Source organism: Rousettus aegyptiacus, unplaced genomic scaffold (assembly GCF_014176215.1).
Source record: "Rousettus aegyptiacus isolate mRouAeg1 unplaced genomic scaffold, mRouAeg1.p scaffold_m13_p_1, whole genome shotgun sequence".
NCBI lineage: Eukaryota > Metazoa > Chordata > Mammalia > Chiroptera > Pteropodidae > Rousettus > Rousettus aegyptiacus.
The window spans coordinates 29,812,173-29,834,208 of NW_023416284.1; the positions used below are offsets into that span (position 1 = coordinate 29,812,173).

The 22,036-nt window shown below is 42.4% G+C and overlaps 2 protein-coding genes and 1 pseudogene across 9 annotated transcripts in view; all 3 read right to left on the bottom strand.

The window, feature by feature from the left end:
- Positions 1-1,012: 1,012 nt before the first annotated feature.
- CCDC17 (coiled-coil domain containing 17) lies at positions 1,013-5,659 on the bottom strand. 3 transcript variants are annotated; one of them, XM_016137829.2, is made up of 14 exons: positions 5,461-5,659; positions 5,301-5,375; positions 4,959-5,181; positions 4,694-4,856; positions 4,463-4,543; positions 4,256-4,374; positions 3,867-3,983; positions 3,473-3,621; positions 3,268-3,365; positions 2,911-3,114; positions 2,597-2,807; positions 2,419-2,529; positions 2,035-2,138; positions 1,013-1,266 (listed from the first exon to the last, which is right to left on the bottom strand). In XM_016137829.2, the coding sequence occupies exons 1-14, from the start codon at positions 5,632-5,634 to the stop codon at positions 1,251-1,253; spliced, it is 1,845 nt and encodes a 614-aa protein (XP_015993315.2). In that variant the 5' UTR covers positions 5,635-5,659; the 3' UTR covers positions 1,013-1,250. The 3 variants fall into 3 exon arrangements, with proteins under 3 accessions (XP_015993315.2, XP_036089218.1, XP_015993316.2); XM_036233325.1 differs by having other exon boundaries at positions 1,013-1,298; XM_016137830.2 differs by having other exon boundaries at positions 1,013-2,138.
- A 551-nt stretch (positions 5,660-6,210) lies between these two features.
- Positions 6,211-9,658, bottom strand: LOC107506901 (annotated as a pseudogene).
- Positions 9,659-9,784: 126 nt separating this feature from the next.
- Positions 9,785-22,036, bottom strand: part of GPBP1L1 (GC-rich promoter binding protein 1 like 1) — a 45,088-nt gene continuing 32,836 nt past the window's right edge. For all 6 annotated transcript variants that reach the window (XM_016137840.2, XM_016137839.2, XM_016137838.2 and 3 more), the window contains 7 exons: positions 21,484-21,556; positions 20,023-20,216; positions 13,823-13,963; positions 13,238-13,396; positions 12,552-12,676; positions 11,552-11,654; positions 9,785-10,644 (listed from right to left, as the gene is read on the bottom strand). In XM_016137840.2, coding sequence (XP_015993326.1) covers positions 10,492-10,644; positions 11,552-11,654; positions 12,552-12,676; positions 13,238-13,396; positions 13,823-13,963; positions 20,023-20,216; positions 21,484-21,556 — 948 coding nt within the window. In that variant the 3' untranslated portion in view covers positions 9,785-10,491. The remainder of the gene's footprint in view (positions 10,645-11,551; positions 11,655-12,551; positions 12,677-13,237; positions 13,397-13,822; positions 13,964-20,022; positions 20,217-21,483; positions 21,557-22,036) is intronic.

The window sequence follows — 22,036 nt, forward strand, 5'->3', positions numbered from 1 at the left end:
TGATTTTTTTTTAATTTTATTTTATTTTATTTTTTTCTTCCTCTTAAGTATTGGCTGAATTTGTGCCTTGGAGCACTTGTGTTTTATATAGTGGCCAAAGGTACTCCCCACTCTGTACTATCTCTGGAAAGTTATAATAATACAAATTCCTGTCTGTTTAATGTGGAGGTGATCAAGTTGTGGTTGCCAGCCCTTCGTCTTTCAATGGTGCTATTTTTGTTTTAAATACTTTACTGAAATCAGCCGTCTTGCAAACTTTTAAGTGGTGCTGTCCCTGGATGGGAGCTGTAAAAAACAAGACTTGGTGAAGATCTTGCTCTTTGGTGCTGATACTATATGATGGACTCTGAGCTGATAACAGCCTCTAAGCTAAGCCTTGGGTGATACCCAAGTGATCTCCAACTGGGGCCATACTCCTATCCTAGATAAAGAACTCTGAGGAAGACTTGGGGGTGGGGTAGTCCTTGAGGAAAATTGGTGTGCTTATTGTAGAGAATTAAGATTTCTGGTTTGAAAGTGGCTAAGGGACTGACTTCAGTGGACACTGGGTTGTGGGTTAGAAGAATCTAGGGAGGCTGGCTGGTTGAATTATATTATTTTCTGTACAAAAAAAGTTGAAATATATCAACGCTAAACTGTTAACCTGTCTGCAGTTTTGACTTCTCAAATAAAGATGTTACAAAAAGCTCCTGGTCTTGACTTGGTGTTTAAGATCTCAGAGTGGGATCCTAGGCTACCTGGAGCATTTTAGTGTGGAACATGTGGTTTAAAGGTGGAAATTGGCTGCCCAGTCTAAAGGTACTGGTTCTCATGGCACCTGTGCTAAAGCCATCCCATTGGGTCCTCACTGATGTCCAAGGTACAGGGCTAGTGTGAAAACTGAGCTGCCTCTGACCCGATCCTTAATTTAAGAACCTATGTACCAGGCACTACTTGGATCTGAATTCCAAACTGCCTGCCCTACATCACGCCAAGGGGATTTGATAATTCTGACACCCACAGGGCAACTTTACTACAAGGACAGACAGTAGGTTAGTTCCCAGTGTCAGGCAGGGGTATCCCTGCCATTTCAACCAGTTATTTCAGATTATATTTTGTTCTCCAAGGACCAGCACAGGTCTGTGGCCTGCTAGGAACCAGGCCGCACAACAGGACACGAGTGGCTGGCAGGCAAGTGAAGCTTCATCTGCATTTGCAACTGTTCTGCGTCACCACCTCAACTCCACCTCAGGTCATTAGGCATTGGATTCTCAGAAACACTGGTCCCTGGTGTCACACAAAGGTTGGGGAATGGTGCTCTAAATAATAAAATAGTTGTAGAGTTTTTCTGGGCTGGTTATAATTTGTGGCTGCAGAATCTTTAGCTGTGAACTCCCTGATGATACCCTTGTACTGCAAGTTGAGGATTTTGAGGAGTTGGGGGGGGGTGTCAGGCCAACAGTCTATATACTTTACTCTCAGGCCTTTGACCTTTGGTCGACATTGGTTTATGGCTAGATTTCACATTCGACCCCCACACTTGGGAGGAACATTGGGTTAGGGCACTGCCCTGAAATCTATATAAAGCTACAGAAGTTTCCTGTTTATGGCGACATTGAGAACCTGGAAGGCTTCTTGGAAGGATGTCCTGAGAAAGCGTGGTTTCAAATGAAGTGTGGCAATAAAATTGGATTTAGCCAGAAAATTCAGTTTATCAAGTTCCTTTAGCTGGAATCAAGAGTGTCACCTTACACAGAATTTTATATATGCCAGGTTATACTGCAGGTACCCAACATTTAATCAATCTGTTTTACAAAGGAAAAACAGGTAAAGAAAGCCCAAGTACTTGTGGAAAGTGGCATAGCTGTGGTTGGAGCTTGTATTTTGTGCTCTATTCACTTTCAGTTTCAGAACAGTAATAAAGCTTCAGGTCTCACTAGGACCAGGCCTCACTAGACCCTAGTCCTGTACATGTAAAGCTATTCACATTCTCCTGAACTCAAGCCGGGGAGGGGGAGTCAAAGCAGTGGTGCCGGCCTAAACCCTTATCTCTACCTTTGGCTTTGCTGCCAAGGGGGCTCTTCTGCCGGAGGAGGGGGGTCAACAAAGCCCCTTGTTGAGGCAAAGGAACTGGCTTCCAGTGAAGATGAGCTGGACACCTGTGGAAAAGGGAGAAGGCAGATCTTTAGCAAAAGATTTAATGCAGAGGTTAATAGATTCTAGGGTCTTACTACCTTAAGTTTCAACTAAACCAAGTTAACCCCCATTGTGTTCTGATTTCCTTATCTGTTTACTTAATACCTAATAGGATGTGTGAGTCACCTGAGTTAGTCCACAAAAAGCATTTGGTAGTGATTTGGCACACAGTGGTCAACAAAGGCTGGCTATTAACCAACCATACCAACTACACCCATGCAGTTCTTATCCCTGAACTCTTACCACAGGTGGGTACTTGTACTCGTGGGCACTTGCTGGATTGATTTCTGCCAGTGTCTGGACATCTGCATCTCTGGCATTTGCCATCCGTAAAAAGAGCTCAGCCTGACCTACCTGGAAAGAGGTGAAATGGTACTGCACCTCTGCCTTTTGAGTATATTTGGTTCCCCTTCATGCTCACCTGGGGAATCCCATTCAGCTTTCCAAGGCTAAGGCTGGGGTCCAGAGGAAGGGCCCGAAGTGGGAGACGCCAACGGCCACTTAGCACCCTCTGATCCCGGTCAAAGAGCACCAGTGAGGCCCAGGCCTTCCGCTGTGGTGCCCTAGCCCCTGCCAGCCCATGCCAGACGTGTAGCTCACAGACCAAGGATACTGTTGGTGAGGGTGGCAGTCTAAAACAAAAAGGTGAGAGCTTGGCCCTCAGAGCCAGTGGCCCTTTAGACAGATGAAGTAATTGTGGCGAAGAGCATCAAAGTCATAGTCCCATCTACTGACCTGGGTACAGGCTGTCTGCTGGCAAGAATGGCACAGTTACCCATGGGCCCAGGAGCTGGAGGTGGGGGCAAGCAAAGGGCTGGGGGCAAAGTTGTGGTCTCTCCTGTATGCTGTCCATCTCGGGCCAAGCCAGTCATTAGTTGCACCCAAGTCCAGGAAGCCTCAAGGCCTCGCAGGAAGTCATAGAAAATGACCAGGCCAGCCCTGTGGAACACAGGTCTCAGTGTACTTAACACATACACACTCCTCACCCCTAACTACCCCACTCCCAGCCAGTTCCCCAACCTTAGCTGGACCTAGTGGGTCTCCTTAACCAGCAGTGGTGACCAAGTTACAAAGGGAGGGAGCAGGCCTCACCCTGGGTCGTAGGGTGCAGGACCCAGAACGTCAGTTGTGGGCAGGAGGAAGTGTGGATCCAGGCCCAAGTTCCTGGTCATGGCTCCAGGAAGCTGTGACTAGGGAAAAGTTTAGTCCTCTAGGAACCCCCCTAGGTGTCTATGCTACCCCAACTGCACAGAGCAGAGCCCTGCCCCTGCCCCTGCCCCAAGCCCTGGGTCCTCACAGTCTTTTCTGTGCCACCCAAGAATAGGACGCCTGTGGAGTGTGGAAGCGGTGGCAGTGGGGGTGCCACTGGAGGTGGGATGTGTGGGGGATTGTCCCTCCATCTCAGGTGTGGGCTGAGATTGGTTACAAGTCGAGGTTCCCTGGGCCCTAGGTGCAAAGGAAGAGTAGGGCTCCCCTAAGCAGGATGCAGCAAGTAGCTGGGTTGAGATACCACTCTCCTGATAGCTGAGTGTGCACACACACACACAAACACATGGAGATACTGATGAACATAGACCATAGGCAGGGCACAAACACGAGTCTCATTCCCCATGCATAGTTCCTCTAACCCATTCTAACCTCAGCCTGCTGCCAACAGCTAGGTGGGGTGGGATTGGGGGGTGCTCACTGACCCCAGGGCACCTGGCCTGCATGTGTCTGCATTTGCAAAGCCAGGATTTCCGCCTCCAGGCGCTGGTTTTCAGCCTCCACTACTAGAAGCTCCCCAAATGTAGGACCTGCTGGTTTTCCTGCAATGAATAAATCTGATCTGTCACCTTTGACCTCTGGTGTCCAGCTGGTCTGGCTCTGAGCAGCTCTCCAGGTTTAGGGCTTTGGACAAAGCTGGACTTGTCAGCTAACGTTTTAACCACGGCCTCGAAGACCACCCAGGTTTTCTACCTTGGGGCTTTTGCTTAGGTGGTTCCCATGCAAAACATGCCTTCCATCACCTCCCTTTTCTCTTCCCAGGAGCGAGCCCACTGCTTCTGAGAAGCCCTCCTGGCTGGCCCCTCCTGTTCACCCTTGTGGGTCCGAGACCGTCGAAGCTCCAGAGCTGATGCCTCCACTTGCAACTGCCGTATTTGGCCCAAAATTCCGGGATCCCGGCCCCCACCTTGAATGTAGGCTTCATGCAGGGCCCTAGGGGGTAGGGGACAAGAAGGCAGCAGCGTCTTTCCAGGACTGATCAACGCTTCGTCCATGCCCGTCTTCCGGCCCCAGACCTCACCTGATCTCAGCAGCCAGAGTCCCTGGGTTGGCTTGTAGCACCGGACGACAGAATTCTGCCTCTTGCAAGTTCAGCCGGGTCCTGGAGTGGAGCGCGCGACCGACCCAGAGACCGGGTCACGGATTCAGACCCCCGGCCTCTGGCCAACCCGCCCCTTCCCGAATTCACGTGGGCTGCCTTCCCTCCGCACCGGGACCCAGCCTCACGTGGGTCCCGCGCGCCTGGTCTCACCCGGCCTCGGGCTGTGGCTGCTGAATGCGCGTCCCTAACATCTCTAGAGCTCCCCTTGTACGCCCAGCCTCTGTCCGGAGTTCTCGAAGCTCCCGCTCCAGGCTTAACAGGCGTGATAAACCGCCCCGGGCTCCTGCCAAACCTCGGAGGCACCGGTTCAGTTCTGAACAAGGGACCATGTGAGAATGGGTGCGAGCAACCTCGGGCTAAGGGGCGAGGAACGAGATGGGTCCCTAATTCCCCCCACCCCCACCTTTCCCCTCACCTTCGCTGCGTAACTCCAGGGCCCGGCTCTGTGCATCCATCTCCGCGACGCGCCTCGCGTGAGTCCGCTGCAGCTTCCGGAGCCGCTCGCCGGGGCTTCCAGCAGCCTCGGAAGAGGGGCCCTGAGTTGGCTCCTCCGAACGCCAACAGGGTCCCTCTGAAACCCTGGGAATCTCTGTTATCCGGGGACGCATTTCCTGCAGGTACAGCCGCAGCTGCTGTACCTAGAGATAACAGTAACCCGCTGTGCCCGATCTCCGTGTAGGGTTAACCTGATTCATGCGCGAGCTATAAGTTTGGGGAGCATGCTCAGTTTCGAGCCTGTGGGTAAAGCCAGGTGTACCTCCTCTGTCAGCCTCTTTAGAGCCGACTTGCTGGCTTCGTGTTCTGGGAGGCGCTGGTATTCTTGTGGCACAGTCTAGGGACAGGGTGTGGAGTGAGGAATCCTGAGGGTTAGGGTCGCTTGAACACCCCTCCCCCATGGCCATGGACGATCCCCTTACCATGGGGCCTTGTGGCTCAGTGGCTTTTGAGGGCTGTACTCCAAGTGTTACTTCCCGGGTCAGACGGCCAATGCAGAAGCGCTGCGTGTGGGTGGCCAACAAGGCCCAGGAACGGAAAACCATGTCGCAGGACTCACAGGGTAGGAGTCCTGGCTCCCCAAAGTGGGAAGCCATGGGATAGAAGCCTTTCCCTGATACCAGCCAAGACCTGCAGAAGATGGGGCAGAGAGCAGGAAAGAGGGGAAGATGAAACAAAGCCAGAGGCAGAGAGGAAAAGCCAGGTTTATTGGGTCTACAATATTGTTTGTTTGGGGAGGAGCCTTAGCTCCCTGGGCAGCAATTACAGGCCTGGGCAGGTCTGGAGAATGGGTGCGGAAGGCTTGGTCATCTTTGGGAGGATCTCCTGGCTTGAAAAAATGTCACAAGTCTGCTTTGCCTCATTGCATGAACATGGGTACGTCTCTAACACTACACCTGTTTTCCTGCCTGTATTAAAATAAAGGGAAACAAACAGCTGCCTCCTAGATTAGCTAGATCTACATCACATACTTCATCATGGGGCATTTAATAGGGTCTGGCAAGCAAGTGTCATCTTGTTCATATTCGTTTTGTCCAAGTGGATGTAACCCAAGTTAGTGTCATTCTCCATTCCTGGAACACCTGGGAGAGAAGGTGGTCTGCCTTTAGGAGCATTCTTGCCAGGAAACCGTAACTTTTTACTTCTGTAAAAAGCTTTTTCTTCAAGTTTTAAATGAAAGCTGTATGTAAGATTATTTTATTCCTGCATCTTTTCAAATGTTTCCTGCTTACATTTGCCCCTTTCCTTTCCTACTTGGCAAGATTTTGTTCTACATTCAAAGACCTTTGTGCAGTCTTTGTTCAGCCTTAGTTTAGGGATAACCACCTTGCTGGGGTGAATGCCAGTTGTGCCATTAGCCTTCTCCCATTGCACTTGTTCAGTATAGATGACATATTTCTTCCTGTAAACCTGGACTACTTTGACAATTTGCTTCCCTTTGTAGTGTCCTTGCATAACCTAAACTTTATTATTCTTTCAGATGAGCATGGGTTGAACATTGTCCGCTTCAGCGAATAACTTTCCTATGAACGTGGGAAGGTGCATTCAAATCTTTTACGGTTCTTGCTCCCATCAGTGGTCACGAAGGGATTAAATTTCATTTTGGTCACTGGCACTTCAGCAATGACCACAGAAAGCTTTGTTTCTATTTGGTACAGAATATAGGAGAGGGCTCCAGGGTGTTTCAAAGGCTGCTTAGTGGCTACAGGGAGAGGTGCAGGCAGAAGCCTGGCACCAGGGAGATGCACAGGGGCCCCTACAAAGCTTCTGGACTCCAAAGGCTCCTAGTCATGCTTGAGGGTGAGCCTCTTGAAGATACTCGCTCAGCCCAGTTTGGAAGCCAGCTGGCCTGCAGAGTTTACGCAGGTAGTTGCTCCATCTTATTGATGAATTTCACCTCATCTAGGAAGTGGTTCTCCAGAAAGTCAGACATGGGTGTGGTCTGTGTGGACACAACTCCAGGCACGCAGGTCTGAAAGGGCCTGGTTCAAGTTCTTCTCCATGACCATGGCTGCTTCCATGGCATCCTGAATTTTACCCCACTTATCTCAGAAAGGCTTCTGCATGTCTTGGGAGAAGGGTGTGCCCACCGCACTTGTTTTGTCTTTGAGAGCTGCTTGGTGGCCTCATGCTGTTTCTCAGCCAACCTGAGAAATGGCCTTTACCTTCCAGAGTCTCATCGTTGAGTCAAAATAGAAGCCTAGAGAAAGGTAAGTATAGGTGGCCTGCAGATGTAGGCTGACCATGGAGTTGACAGTGGCCACCTTGGGATAGTTCTGATGAAATCTGGGAACTCATGGTGGCTTTGCAATAAGGAATCAAGCTCAGAAAAATGGAGGGCAAGGATCACTAAGATAGTTCCAAAAGTTGTGACTGGAAAAGAGGTTATTGGGTGGTTGGAGGATGCAAGAAGGGGTCACTGGGTCTGTTCCATCCAAACACTGTTGAAGAGACAGATCCAAGCAAGGGACCAAGCGCACCACCATGTCTCCCCTCTAGACTGAAAAGCTTTTCCTTGCACTGGGCTACAGCTTTTTCATAACAAAGTCTCATCCAAGGCTAGCGGTCTCACAACTCATTCCTTGATTCCCATTTTTCCCGCTGTAGAGGGAGGATAATTAGCAAAGCACAAGAAATGAAAAGTTCTGAGAAAAAATGAGTCTACTAGGTGAGGGAATCAAGAAAAAACAAAACAAAACGGGGTTCAGAAAGGTACCTCTTCACTCAATAGGCTGGGAGCCAAGCAGACCCTTTTATGCTGGCCACATCTCCCTGCCACTTCCCCAGATATATGTATACATTAGAGGTAGGAGCTTTGAGCTAGCCCTATGTTTCTAAACAAGTCCCCTTTTCTAAACAAAACAGGGAGTTATGGCAGTCTGCCCCTGACCATGTAATGTCAAGGTATGACCAACGGCAGCAAGTTACAAAGTGTTTCAAAAGATGTGATCTCAGTCCAGCTTAATTCCAAGTGAAAAAAGGGTACATTTTTAGGAATTCTGAGAAACCTAGTGAGTGGTAAAGTCCAAGACCAAAGAGGCAGGATTCTCTCTCTCTCAACCTACTCCTCATTTCCAGTTTAATACTTTTGCAATAGTTCATTTTATAATACAATCATATGTCACTTAATGAGAATGTTCTGAGAAATGCCACGTTAGGTCATTTCGTCCTTCTGCGAACATCACTTACACAAATGTAGATGCTACAGTCTACTATACACCTAGGCTGTATGGTATATATCCTGTTGCTCCTAAGCTACAAACCTGGAGCATATTACTGTACAAAAGATTAAATCACACACGAGAAAAATGAGACCCAGTTAAGTATGAGGTGAGGCTGCTGCCAGCATGACACAGTATACTATTTTTTAGTAAATGTTTTTCTTATAAGTAGAGAGCACATCCTAAAGTAGTGATAAAAAGTAAATAAAGTAGGAAGTCCTTTATTATCAAGTATTTTGTACTGTACGTAACTGTGTGCTATACGTTTAGATGACTGGAAGCACAGGTTTACACCAGCATCACCACATACACGTTGGTAATGCATTTTGCTTACATTATGATGGCTACATCACTAGGTGATAAGAAATTGTCAGCTCCACTATAATCTTATAGGACCACCATCATACATGTGGTCTGTCATTGACTAGAACATTAGTGCCATATGACTATATTTTATTGATTCTAAGATGCAGGAGTGTTGGCTATGCTAACTTGAATATGCCTGATCTTGTCTGATCTTGGAAGTTAACAAGGGTCGGGCCTGTTTGGGTTCTTGGATGGGAGATCACCTAAGAATACCAGGTGCTGTAGGTATTAAGAAAAAAAAAAAAGATGCAAGAATGTCAAGTTTTCTTGTATTAGTACATAAAATGTACTTTAAAAATATATATTCATTGAAGTATGATCTAGTTTTTACTGCTGTATCTCAACCACCATTTCCACAGCTTGCACACACACTGCTTATACCACCAGCAGTTGAGACTCTAATATAGTACAGCAGATGTGGTACCACCAGCAGTTGAGACTCTAATATAGTACAGCAGATGTGGTGGTGGGGAGGGGTTCTCTGCCTTCCTAACCTTTATAATCTAGGAAATGTCATCCTGGTGTCTGTATTTAGCCTATACCCTTTTTTGGAGCCCACACTTCTGGTTATCATTCTAACATGAAATCAGGCCTGCTTGTCTCCCATTAGAGTATGATCTTGGACCTGTATATGCCCTAGGGACTGTGTACTGTAGGGACAGCCAAAGAGTGCCAGTGTCAGTAAATGTCTGTTGTTTGCCTTCTGTTCATCCATCAGATCTTGGCCTAAGGTTTCATTTTTAACATAACTGTTTTCTTTTCCCTACTGGCCTGGGTACTCTTTACATCCCAGAGCCTTGCCCAGTGCCTGGGACACACATGAGCTTGGGAAGTATTTGCTGAATGAAAAAACCTGCCTCCTTCACTGGTCACCCAGCAAGCATTGGCTCAAACCCATTCCCTCCATGTTCTTATTTAGCAGGAAAATTGAGGCACAGATCTTTCTTATAATATGTACATTGTTAAGGACACAGGCAGTGTAAAAGAGTTCAGGAAGGACTTGGCTTTCTGATTTCATTACTGGTAATTTATTGCACAGGTTTTTCTGCATCAAAAAAGTATCCACTAAAAGTAGAAACTGCGTGTTTGAATTTAGATCTCCCTCAGACTGCTGACAGTACTTTCCCATGAAAAAGAATACACTTCTTACACAAGACAATCCAAACTGATGCAAAATATTTATTCCAAGTTAGTTATTTTATGCAGTAGTTTCCCCCTCAAGACTTGTGATAGCCACGTCTTTTAAATCTGTAAATAATGTTATCAAAATAATCTTAATCTTTGAAATCTCACAAAAATTTATATTTTACAATCCACCCTGAATATCAAGGCTGCAAGAATAACACAACATTTCCTATATCCAAATATTTTACAGCGGTACCCCAAAATGAAAAAGAAAAAAAGAAAAAACCCACATATGCATGGTTAAGGGCTAACGTTACCCGAGCAGCCAAAAATAAAATAAAATATCCAAATTATTAGCATTAATTTAATACAATTATAACTTCAATAGTCACTTTGTCATTGACAATGATTGTTTGAGCACAGGGGAGAGTGCCCCAAGGGCTGGTGGAAGCTGTGGCTGCAGACCAGTGTCTCCTCCTCTCTGCACTGCCAGCTCCCACCTGTGCATCGCCCCATATATACTGTGTGTGTATTTAAAAATTCCCACCACACAAATTTCTCCGTATGAAGCAGATAACAGGGAAGAACAACGAAAGCTAAACAAGCCAATTGCTCTCTCTTTGGGATACGATTATTTCCCTTGTGCATGAAATATTCAACAACATAAGAAACGGAAAAGAAAGATTTCTTTTGTATATTCCCTAAGCACAAGAGCTGAGTTTATGGGTCAGATTTAACTGCCTACTTCCAGGCATCATCATCTGATGTTTCACTGCTACTGGTTTCCGTTTCGGAGTCCTCAAATTCTGCTTTACAAGTGCTTCTCCAAGAGGAGAATAGGCTGGAACTGCGGCTCTGCAAGAAGCCATTCTTCCCAAAGCCATTTCTTCTCAGCTGTAGTAAGCATGGAAAAGAAAGAAAAAAACCCCAAAAACATCAATAAATACATTGGCTCACAAAGGCCAGGCCCCAGAGAGAAAAAAACTAAACATCAATAACCACACTGGTTCATGGGACCAAGAAAAGGCTGGGCCTCATTTCAACTTTAGGCAGAATGTAGAGGGAGGCCCTCTGAGATTGAAGAGTTCTTATAGCAGTGCTCATGAAACATTAATGTGCAAATGAATCCTCGAAGGATGTATTTAATATACAGATAAAGAGTCAAAATAATTGGGGTAGGGTTTGAGTTTCCCTATTTCCACAAGTTCTCAAGTGATGACAATGATGGCGAAACAGTTCTGAGTAGCAAAATCTTTGTCAGCCTGCATTTTCTTTATATAGGACTTAGCACAATTGCTTTTTATGCTTTAAATATGTACCACCAGACATAAGATTCATGAGGTTAGTAGAGACCTGGTCTTGTTCACTGTTGGAAACAGTAAGGTCTGGCAGTATTTCACTGAGAAAGAATCCAAGCATTTGTTGAATAAATTCAAGTGTGGCTTCTTGGCTCTGGCCAGAGTACCAGAGGAAACCCACAGGGCTGGCAGCAGAGGAGGGTAAGCCTGCTTCCTAGGCACCAAGGGCCCTTGTGGTTCCAAAAAAGGGTTAAAGCTTCCAGGGTGAAAGAGCATGCTACCTTTTGAAATCTGCTAACTATTGACCTGGTTTTTGTACCCAACCCTGGAGATCCCTACTGCCTAAACACATGAGATGCTTTTATACACTTCTACTATGGCAACTTCTTATTTTCTTTTTTAAGGTCCTTCTCTCACACTAAACTGGGCTACCTAAATGAAACGACCATCCTGACTCATTCTCCTAGTAGTTAACTGGTCTCCAGGAAAGGTTTATGACATACCTGCTCTGTCTTCATGTGAAATTCTTTGAGCTCATCTTCTGTGAGGGGAAGGCAATTCTCATCATTTTCAGGATACTCCTGCCATCCCATTGCTTTCAATAACCTGCAGGAGGCAGGTCAGGCAAAGAAAACATGACACCTTTGAGCATAAGTGGGGAGCCCACGATTTACCAGAGAAAACTTCCCTGCCCAGGGGTAATGGTACCTACTTGGATGTTAAGAGAAGAACCTTAGGTTCTTTTCTTCCCAGTGGTATAAGTTTTAATTACTGCTACTTAGGTGCTTATAATTAATCTCCACAAGTGCTCTTTCCAGAGCTTAAGAGCTACAGAGAAAAGCCAGTAGACGTGGCAGAAAATAAGACAGCATAAAGAAAAGAGCCAAACTGCAAGGGCCTTCTCTGTTCCATAGACAAAACAGAGGAAGAAATCACGTCTGTCTCTTGTGAACAAAATCAGCAAATCTCCACACGTACCAAACTTCTCTTTCAATCTCATGGCATTATGGTCACCCTCATAACCTTCTGATCTTGCTGATCCCTCATGTTCCCCTCCACCAGAGATTCCTTTCAGGAGGCTCATATTTGGCAGGCCCCTTGTGCCATCCAGTTGCCCAGATAGCTGGTTGCTCTGTGTGCCAGGCTCTCATTTAAAGAACCAGCTGCGAACATGGGCATCTCATCCCTCAAGGCCCCTTATCTGCTCAGCTGGGCCAGGAGGATCCAAGGGGACAGCACAACAGTCCCAGAAACCAGGTTCCCATCTCCCCTCTACAACCGAAGCCATAAACTGAGTCTGAAACTAAGCTACACAAAAGCCTTAGAGAGGAGTGTGAAAAGTTGGCTGAATCTGTATGCTGAGAAGCAAGCCAATCTGGGGAACAATTTATGGCGCTCATGGGCACCTCTCTCTGTATGCTGGACTCAACTGGAGATGTTTTCTTAAGTATGATCAAGCTCCTTGCAGGCCACTCCCAGCATGCCCTGTGGTCCGATCCTCACCTGTGCTCTGCTTCCAGAGAGTGTGAAAGGACCTCCCCTTCCTCCTCTATAGGGAGAGGAAGACCATTCTGATGATAGCCTTCCTCTCCATTTTCTTTTGGTTCAGGTGTGCTGTTGTCCTCCAGCTATATTACAGAAAGGAAGGATACCTGGTGTAACAATCCTTTGTAGCAAGATACGCAATCTATAATATTAAGGAGCAAGAACCCAGGGAAGTGCTTTCGAGAAGACAACCTCAACTTACAAGTTTTTTCCATTTAAAAATGAGGACTTGTTTGCCTTGCTAAGATTTCCAAAGGTTACCAACTAGTCACCATCTTAAAGTTATGTCAACTCTGGCAGAAGCTACTAGGTATCTATTTTCTTATATTGCAATAAAATAGAATCCTAATTGACAAAAGTTTCTGTAATTTACCAACTTCTTATAGCACTAACAAATTCAAGACTTAATCAATGTGCTCTGTTTAAGGATGAGTCCCAAGGCAATTATTATTAAAATAAGCCCTAATCTGAAATTTGTTGAACAAAGGATTAAACTCACTCTTTACCACAGGCTGTTACTCCTACAGACATTTCTCCATACCTTTTAAAAACCTGCTTCATCTTTCTCCTTTAAGGAGGAAAAAAACCACACAAGTAACACAGGAAAACACCTATGTTGTGCCCCAAAAATCTTATGCTCTTACATCCTCCAGCTTGTCACAGTCTCTGTTCTCTGAGAAGTCTCCATTCCGGTCATCCTTCAGAGTCTTCAGAAACTCGCTCTTCCTGTCGGTAGTTCGGCGGGTCAACTTGGTCAGACGAGAGGAGCTGATCTCAATTGGAGGAGTAGTGCTGGAGGGACTCTGGGCAAATACAATAGGTTGCTTCTGATTGCAAAAAGCAAGAACTGGGATTCTCTGGGTCACTTCTACATGGAACTGATTTCCAGAATCTGATAGCCTATTTTTAAATAGATTTCAGCTTTGCTGGGTTTTTACAATTAAGACTGGATGGCTTACATAGGACCTCTTTGATTTTTCTACAGACACCAGCATAATGCCAGTCTAACACAGGCCGACTCTGGTCTACCATAGAGCAACTACCTCACTGAGCTACTGCCCACCTTTGCATGCTAACAGGAATCACCAGTAAAACAATGACTTTGAGGTAATAAGCATAGCTACAAAAGAAATGGAGTTAGAGCTGTACATGTCACACTGTGTATCTCAGTAAAACTAAATGGAAAATGGCATCTTTAAAAAGGGCTGCTTCGCTTTATTTGCACTCACCTCTCTGGGAGAGCTTAAAACTGCGCCACCAGCTAGTACTACTGGTTTGGTAACAGAGATTGGACTGGTAAAAGCAGATTCCCGACTAGAGGAAAGGGATCCTGATTTGTGTTCCATTCTGTTAGCTTTCCATGCACTGGACTATATGGGAAGAAAGAACAAATCAGTCAGAACAAGCATGCCAATAGAAGCTCAGCCTATAAGATAATAAAGCAAAGAGTGAAATGTTATGTGGGCACATGAGCTCCCAGAGCTGACTTGTCTCTACCTGTCTGGGAGGTATGGAACCTCTTTCTGAGGTTAGGCACTTAAAGGAAAAAGGCAGATGAGAAACAGATAAGCCATGGGATACTAAGAACCATGGGTATTTCTCAAACAGAGAGCTCTAGAGTTCAATAAGCCTGAGAGATACTGGGGTGAATCCAGTTCAATATGTTTCTTTACTATGCTATTTTTCAAAGCATTTAACTACACATATAAATGAGAAGCAGATATACTATATAGCATTTAAAAAATTTATTTGACCTCAAAATATTTTCTTTTATGGTGTGTTTGTTATCTTTGATGTAATCCTGACACCTTAGGAAAAAAAAAAAAAAGCACTTCAGAAAAATGCTGTTTTCTAGGAACTTCAATAGTAGGAGGCTAGTTCCAGGCCAGGATGAGCAATGTAAACAGCTGGCAATCCTGGTTTAGTCCAGAGGCCCTTCTTTTGCTCATCCTTCTGGAGTCTGGGCCCATTCTGTCACTTTGGCCCTGGCCCAAACTATGATGGCAGCTTAGCTAGAATACTCCATTTCTTCTGAGTCAATCACACTGTCTGAGGAGAACAGAGAAGACAAAGCACATCAATGGAGTGAGGCTGAAACAAGTGGAAAAAATCTTTTTCCAGAATTAAACAATTAAGATCGAGAGACCTTCAGGATAAAGGAAGGGTCTGAGTGAAAAGAATTTTTTTCCTGGTATTGAAGAGGATACTATAAGGCTTTAGGAAGGGAAATAACTGATTATTCACCATGTACCCTAAGCTTGTCATATTGTTTAATTTCTAACCCAATTAGGCATAATTTCTATGTTGACTTTTTATAGAGAATGACACTGAGGTTCAGAAAGTTATGTAATTTGTCCAAGGTTACTCAACTAGGATGTAATAGTTTTTTTTTTTTCACAATGATTCCAAAAAAGAACATGCAAACAGCTAAGAGACAACAACCCAACTAGAGATTAATTTTCCTGCACTGATGAAAATCTAAGGATAGTTGCTTATGTTAGGTTAAATATCAAAGACGATAGTTTCTAGTGGTTTCTCCAGAGTTGTGGAGGATCCCCAGGTGCTTTGTCTTTCTTTTAACATTGTCACTGAAGGGCACAGAAACATTTGGGTTCCTGCTACAGCAGTATGAAAGGTTTAACAGTCAGTGTTACATGCGATAAGATACCTACATTTCTGCCCAACTTTATTCCCACTTATCTTAATTTTCAGTAACTCAAACACTAAGCTATTTAGTTGGATGCTCACTGGAGAGAACTATTATGCCCCATACCCCTTTTTATTAGAGACATTATATGCAGAAACACACTAAGTGAACCACATATCAACCATTCTTTTCATTTTAAAATGTCTTCTTCTTTCCTCCAAACTCCCAATCAACCCCAACTCTCCACCTCAAATGATCTTGATTTCTCTTAGTGGACTAAAAAATTAGAAATCATTGGATCCAAACTTTCCCCAATTCTCCTTTGCACCTCAAGTTCCTTTGATAGCTTCCTCCTCTTTCTACCATTCTACATACATTTTATTTTGAGAATTAATTTCTGCCTTGTTATCTTTAATCACCTAATAAGATCTTTCCACTTTATCTACAAACATGCTAAACCACCTTACCAAACCTAGGGGGAAAAAACCAAACAGATTTATTGTCCCTTATATCATCATCCATGTAGTGCCAAACTTTTCTGGGCAAGTCACTATCTGCTGTCTTTCACTTGCTCATTATTACTTATTCTTTAATTCTCTGCAAAACTTACCTCTATCTCCATTTTAATAAAATACCTCTTTCAATAAATCTTGTTCTTATATTACATTCAAAGGCCAGTGCTTAAAAATCTTTTTTTTTTTTTTTTTTGAGAATGACAGGTTGCTCATTATCCATCTTTTTTGAACCTGTTCCTCTTTTCCTTTCCCATTCCCTGATACTTCACTCTCTTCTCACCTCCTGAATTCCTCTCAGTCTTTTTAATGGATGCGGGCATTCTCCAGGGTTCTAACCTCAGTGCTCTTCTGCTGTAATCTATTCCTAGGTGAACTTCATCAGAAAAACCAGTTATTTGTAACTTTTAATTATTTAAATTATTAAAAGCATGTCAAAACCATGTAAAACTGTATCTCTACTCCCAACTTCTCTTCTGAGCTTTTATAAAGCTTTTATGAAGACCTCCATGATTTGGCTCTCGGTCTTACAATTCCCTCGCACCATATTTCATCATTTGTCTTTTCCCAAACATAGCATGTTCCTCACCTTTTTTTTTTTTTTAATAACAATAGTCCCTCTGCCTGAAATGCCTCACTGACTTACACCCTAACAAACTCTTACTGTTTTTAAATTACCACTTAATACTTAGGAAGTGCTAGTACTATATTCCAAGTACTTTTAAAACTTTAAAAATCAACTAACTTGCTCGAAAATCACAGCCCAGAGAGTATCATAATGTCTGACTCTAAAACCTGAGTTTTCAACTTTCTCTTTTTCATCCTTCAAGATGGGAGGCAGTCTGGGGCAGTGGAAAAAGTCCTGATTTGCAGTGAGTCAAAAACCTGGTTAAGAGTCCTGATTCCACCACTTTGTTAGCTATGGAACCTCATTACGTAATTTTCTAGATGTTAGGATTAGGGGAGTAAATGTTATAATATATGAAAAAGGCCTGATGAATGTCTTGAAAAAAAGATGTCAACAAATGGTAGTTCTCTTTGCCACTTCGAAATTCAGTTCAAATATGACCTTACATGCACACTGTGAGGACCCTTTCCAGGCAGAGAAGCAATTATTGTTTCTATCTGTCTCTCCACTAGATAGAGAATTTTTTTGAGATTATTTCGTGCTGCTAGTGACACATGGCTTTTAGTTCATAGATGCTCAATGTTTCATAATTGTTTGATCACCACCTAGAGAAAATGAATGAATGGACAAATCCACATATGCCTACTAATCATCTCACTTCTTCCTTCAACATCTCATATTCATATTCAAGGTATCCAGAACCACTCTAATCAACTTTTACTGAAATTGATCTTTCATTCTTCTCTAACTCCAGTGAATCAGTTCCATAATTATTCCAGTTTCCCAAAGAATGCTCAACATCCTGTTTTCTTCCTCTAATTTGCTCCCACTATATGCCATCACCACCTCTCTTCTCTGCCTACTTTTATCCTCCCTGTTCAGGTTTCATCACCTTTTACAAGGACAACAGCAACAGCCTTTCCATTAGTTTTCCTATTTCCAATCTATCCTCGGCTTAGTCCTATACAACAGGGTTAAACTGATCTTAAACTCTGTATCGTGATTTTTATCCATGTCGCTTTTTAACCCCTCAAAGATTTTTGAGATATTTCTATTGTCTTACCCATTTTTATAGTCTTCTATAACAATACTTGAGACATTTCAAATTAATAACACATGAATAACACATATGAAAACTCTTAAAAGAATGTAATAAACATAAGGTGTGCTGCCATGTTGATAGTAATAGCTCTAATTTATTAGCACTTACTATACGTGCCACTTTTAAATACTTCATAAAATTTTCTCATTTATTCCTCAAAAAACCCTTGAAAGACAGGTGCTATTACCTCCACTTTATAGATGATGAAACGGAAACTTAGAACTCAAGAATTCACCAAACAGCATATAACGAAGAAGGTCCAAAGTGGAATTTGTCTACTCCAAAGCCCTGCTGTTAATTTCCATGCTACATTGTTCCTTTCTTTACAGTAGTTGTTCTCTTGATTCAAATTCACATTCTTTCCCTTCCACATCAGAGAAACCAGTTTCCTAAACCCTTCTAAAAGATAATCCCACTTGTCAGTTTTATTCCTATGCATTCCTTCTTGGGTCATGATCCTTTCAAATATATTTCAAGTTGTCCTCAGGGGCGTCTTCCTGAAGATTTTCTTCATCCTTTCACTTAACTTCACCACCACCTATATTTTATTTCCTTTTACTGTCAATTCTCAAAGATGCCATTATCTCCACTTGCATCCACATAATCCCAGAATACTCTAAAATCTTGTTCCTGTCCTATACTACTCTCCTAAAACCTCAATCCAAAAGTTACCAAAGAATTTCCAACTGTTACACAGTTGAAAACCTTTTGTCAGTTATTTCCTTCAACCTATCATCAAGCAATTGACAAGTGCTGACAACCCTGGCTGCTATCATAAATGCACCCACCCAAATTTCCTTGATAGTATACCACTTTTCTGTGTCTGAATTACAATCCCTCAGTTCTACTGACTATGTTATTTTCTTAATATTTATGAAATATTAAATATTTCCCCCAAGTCTTATTTTCCCATTATTTACTTTTCTTTCCTCTTCCCTTAGAGATCTTATCTATCCTGAAAGCTTCATTATCATCCAACCCTGGTATTTCTCCAGTGCTGCCACAAGTAATTAAAATGGCTCATTTGTTAGCCCTTAAGTATGCCTAGTGTTTTCTAGTTTTAATCTGTAACTACCTCTTCTTTTATGATTTACAGTACTCTCCAGACTCTTTTCTGCTTTTCCAATTCTGAACCATCCTTCAAAGATCAGTTAAATTACAGTTTTTCAGTAAAATTTCCCTTGGTCATAGTTTGAACTGATCTTGCTCCTCTGAACTATGTAAATTAAGTGTTTAGGTTAGCTATTCCAAGTCTGTTTAGGATTTATTATTAGGATCTGTCTTTATTTCATACACAATCAAATGACCTTTTATATCGTTATATCTTGTCATCCCAATTACTTTCAGCTCATGAAGGGTACTGACCAATGTTAAATTTCTTTGTATTGCTCATAAGCGTGTGCGCACACACACACACACACATTTTTTTTACAGTGGCTGGAATTCATTCGAGCAATTATTATGTGCTTTTGTCAGGGTGCTAGGGATACAAATATAAAAAGGACCTGAATATGCTCTTAAGGAGATTACAACCAAGTGAAGAAATAAATAAATGCAATAAAGTGTTAATAGATATTGTGATAAGGTACAGTGTGGTATTCAATCATTGAGATATAGGGGTTAATTAGACCTTTAGATATATGTGATAGTAAAGGATTCACAAAGAAGATGACACAACCTTGAAGAATGAATGCTTTCCCAGGTAAGAGAAAGAAGGGGTGGTAAAATATAAAAGATGGATTGGGCGTTGGCGCTAGAGAATTGTACATACCACTAAGGAATGTGGACACTGCATTTATAAGATCGGGGCTGGCAAGCTATGACTCATGGGCCCAAAGTGTCTGGAGACCTGTTTCTGTATGGCCTGTAAACTAATGTTTTTAAAAATTTTAAAGAGTCATTAAAAAAAAAAAAAAAAAAGGAACAAAGACCATACATATATCATATGTGACCAGCAAAGCCATAAATATTTATTATGTGGGCTTTTACAGAAAATTTATCAATCCCTTCTAGATAAACGTTTTGAAACAACTACAGGGATTTAGGAAAGGATGTGACATATTTTAGGATGATCATTCTGGAAGTTCTGTGGAAGATGAATATATAGAGATGAGAAAATAGAAGGGTATACAACAATCGTAAAAGTGAGATGACAAAGGCACAGGACAGTATAGATGGAATAATTATCAGAAGTTCATAATTGCTTGGTAGAAGAGCATGAATGAGGAGGAAGAGGAAAGAAGCAGTTAAGATATTCAGCTAAGTGATCAGATGAATATTAGTGCTACTAATGGAAAGAGCAAATCAGAATATGCAGGTTTATGAGATGGAAGCTAATGAATGAGAGGCCTACTAAAAATCCAGTTGGTAGCAGAGTCCAGAGTTTGGAGACAGAGTACACATGACAATATTAAAATATAATGAGCACTAAATTAAAATCTGATAAATGATTCAACAGGAAAACACAAATTAACCAAATTTTTTGGACTCATTCCCAAACCTCTGCTGTATTAGGTTCTTACATTAATTCCAAATCATACCTTGGAAGGAGGTGGTGCAGGCTTAGGAACCAGGTTCTTATAGACACTTGGAACCATGTTTGATGATTTGTTCCCATTTGCATGGTGAGATCCTGGTGAGGTGAATGCAGCAGAGAAGGCAGCAGCAGGATCTTCTTTGGAAACTTTTTTGATGACTAGCATTTTGGAGGATTGCTTGGCACCAGGTGGGTTTTCTGTGAAATACAACAGTGGAGATACAAAAGGATGTCAAACCTATTGGTTAACAGGAAACACAGTTATACTAGGGTCTCACTTTCAACTCAACAGAGAGCTGACAGTTGAAACTGAGGGACAAACATTTCCTGGTGTGCACTTAAAAAACTCTCAAAAGCGACACTATATGGGAACGTAGGTAAAATGGCAGCATTTTAAGTACTTGATTCTAAATTCATAAATCAATCAGAAAGCCAAAGATGTTAGTACTCTTCCATGTGCCTAACAAGCCTAGTGTATGATGTGATCACTCAGGCACAGACCAAATAAGAAGATATCTAAGGGTGGCACGTCCAGTCAGCATGGGAATGGAGATAAGACTGGGTAAAGGAGTCTGCCATGGAACATTCTGATGAGGCAAACTATACCATTAACAAAGGGGAAATGATACGGTAATTACCCTTTATCCTGTAACTCAAGAACAAAACCCAATATTTAAATATGCTAAAGCCTTCCCAATAGATGCCTGACTACTAAACATGTTTAGGAGAGTCCAATTTATAAATGCCAAAGATCCCAATGCCACAGATCAGGTTTAGTTTGAAATGCATTGATTTGTCTGTTAATTTTTTATAAGGCTAATTATTTCTATCAAATATGTAAACGTGTATGTTTATAGAATTTCTCCTTGCCCTAGACAACAAGCATCAACAAGTATCATTTATAATTGCCAAAAAAACAAAAATCAAAACCAAAAAAATCCCCCCCCCCCAAAACCCCAAAAACCACTCCCAAACTCAGCAATGAGAACCTGGCTGAACAAAATGGTCTACAGAACATGGTATAATAAAGCCTTTCAAATAATACTTTAAAAGAATACTTAGTAATATGAAAGAATGCTTAGAAAACATTGTTATATACACCTACCAAATATTTAGGAGACAACTATAACACATAAAATTCAGTTTAATTGTTACAAGTAAATTAGCAATGTTAATTAAAAATTACTTAAGAGCTTTATATTAGTCTCCCTTTGCTTAAAATCTGCTTCCAAATTCAGGGCTCTAAAGCTATCAGTTGTCTGTATTCTGACTCTACTACCATTACCTTTTGATGGTATTTTGGGGGCAGTATAAGAGTTATTAGGTGTTAGTTATCATGTGCAAATGGATAAGATGAAAAACAAGATAAAGAAACAAATTTAAAAAGAGAGATAAAGAATTTTTGCTCCTCTCCCTGCTAAGAAAAATTTAAAGTTGTGCCTTTAAAATGGCAAAATCTACCTACCCCACACTCCAGAAGGGGTCCCAATAGGTCTGCATGGCTGATTCTGTTTGCCAGCTTCTGGATTCAAAGAAGGCTAGGAAAAAAGTGATATTAATGATTGATACATAAAGCTAATCATTTTGGCACTTTTTGCAAAGTAGCCATAACCATGGAACCTATCAAAATAATTGTATCAGCAGCACGTACTTAATGCTGTATTCAGAATTAACAAACAAGATGTTGAAATGTAAAATCAATAGGTTTATATTAATATTAGGCTGTTTGGGTTCACTTCCTTTAAAAAGAGGATTAAAATTTTAAAAAGACTAAATACACAAGTTCTCGTCTTCCTATATGTAGGCTATGTATGCCAAATAAGGAGGCACAGAAAGCTGAATGAGTAAGAATGTCAATCACTTTTCTCAGATTTAAGGACAATCTGGTCAGTGAAATGTGTGGTATTCATAACATTTCTAAGATTGTTTTAAGATTGAGGCAAACCATGTGCCAGGGACTGTGCTAGAAATACAAAGGCAATTAAGCCAATTAGAAAGAGCCCTTGTCCTAACAAGTT

Bases quoted from the DNA above. Each gene is read 5' to 3' on its own strand.
- CCDC17 (XM_036233325.1), bottom strand. From the start codon at position 5,634: ATGGCTTCCCACTTTGGGGAGCCAGGACTCCTACCCTGTGAGTCCTGC. The intron at 3,984-4,255 runs GTGAACAGGAGG...TATTCATTGCAG, and splicing joins ACGGTCTCGGACCCACAAGG to GAAAACCAGCAGGTCCTACA. The intron at 2,139-2,418 runs GTAAGAGTTCAG...CCTTTTCCACAG, and splicing joins AGTACAAGTACCCACCTGTG to GTGTCCAGCTCATCTTCACT.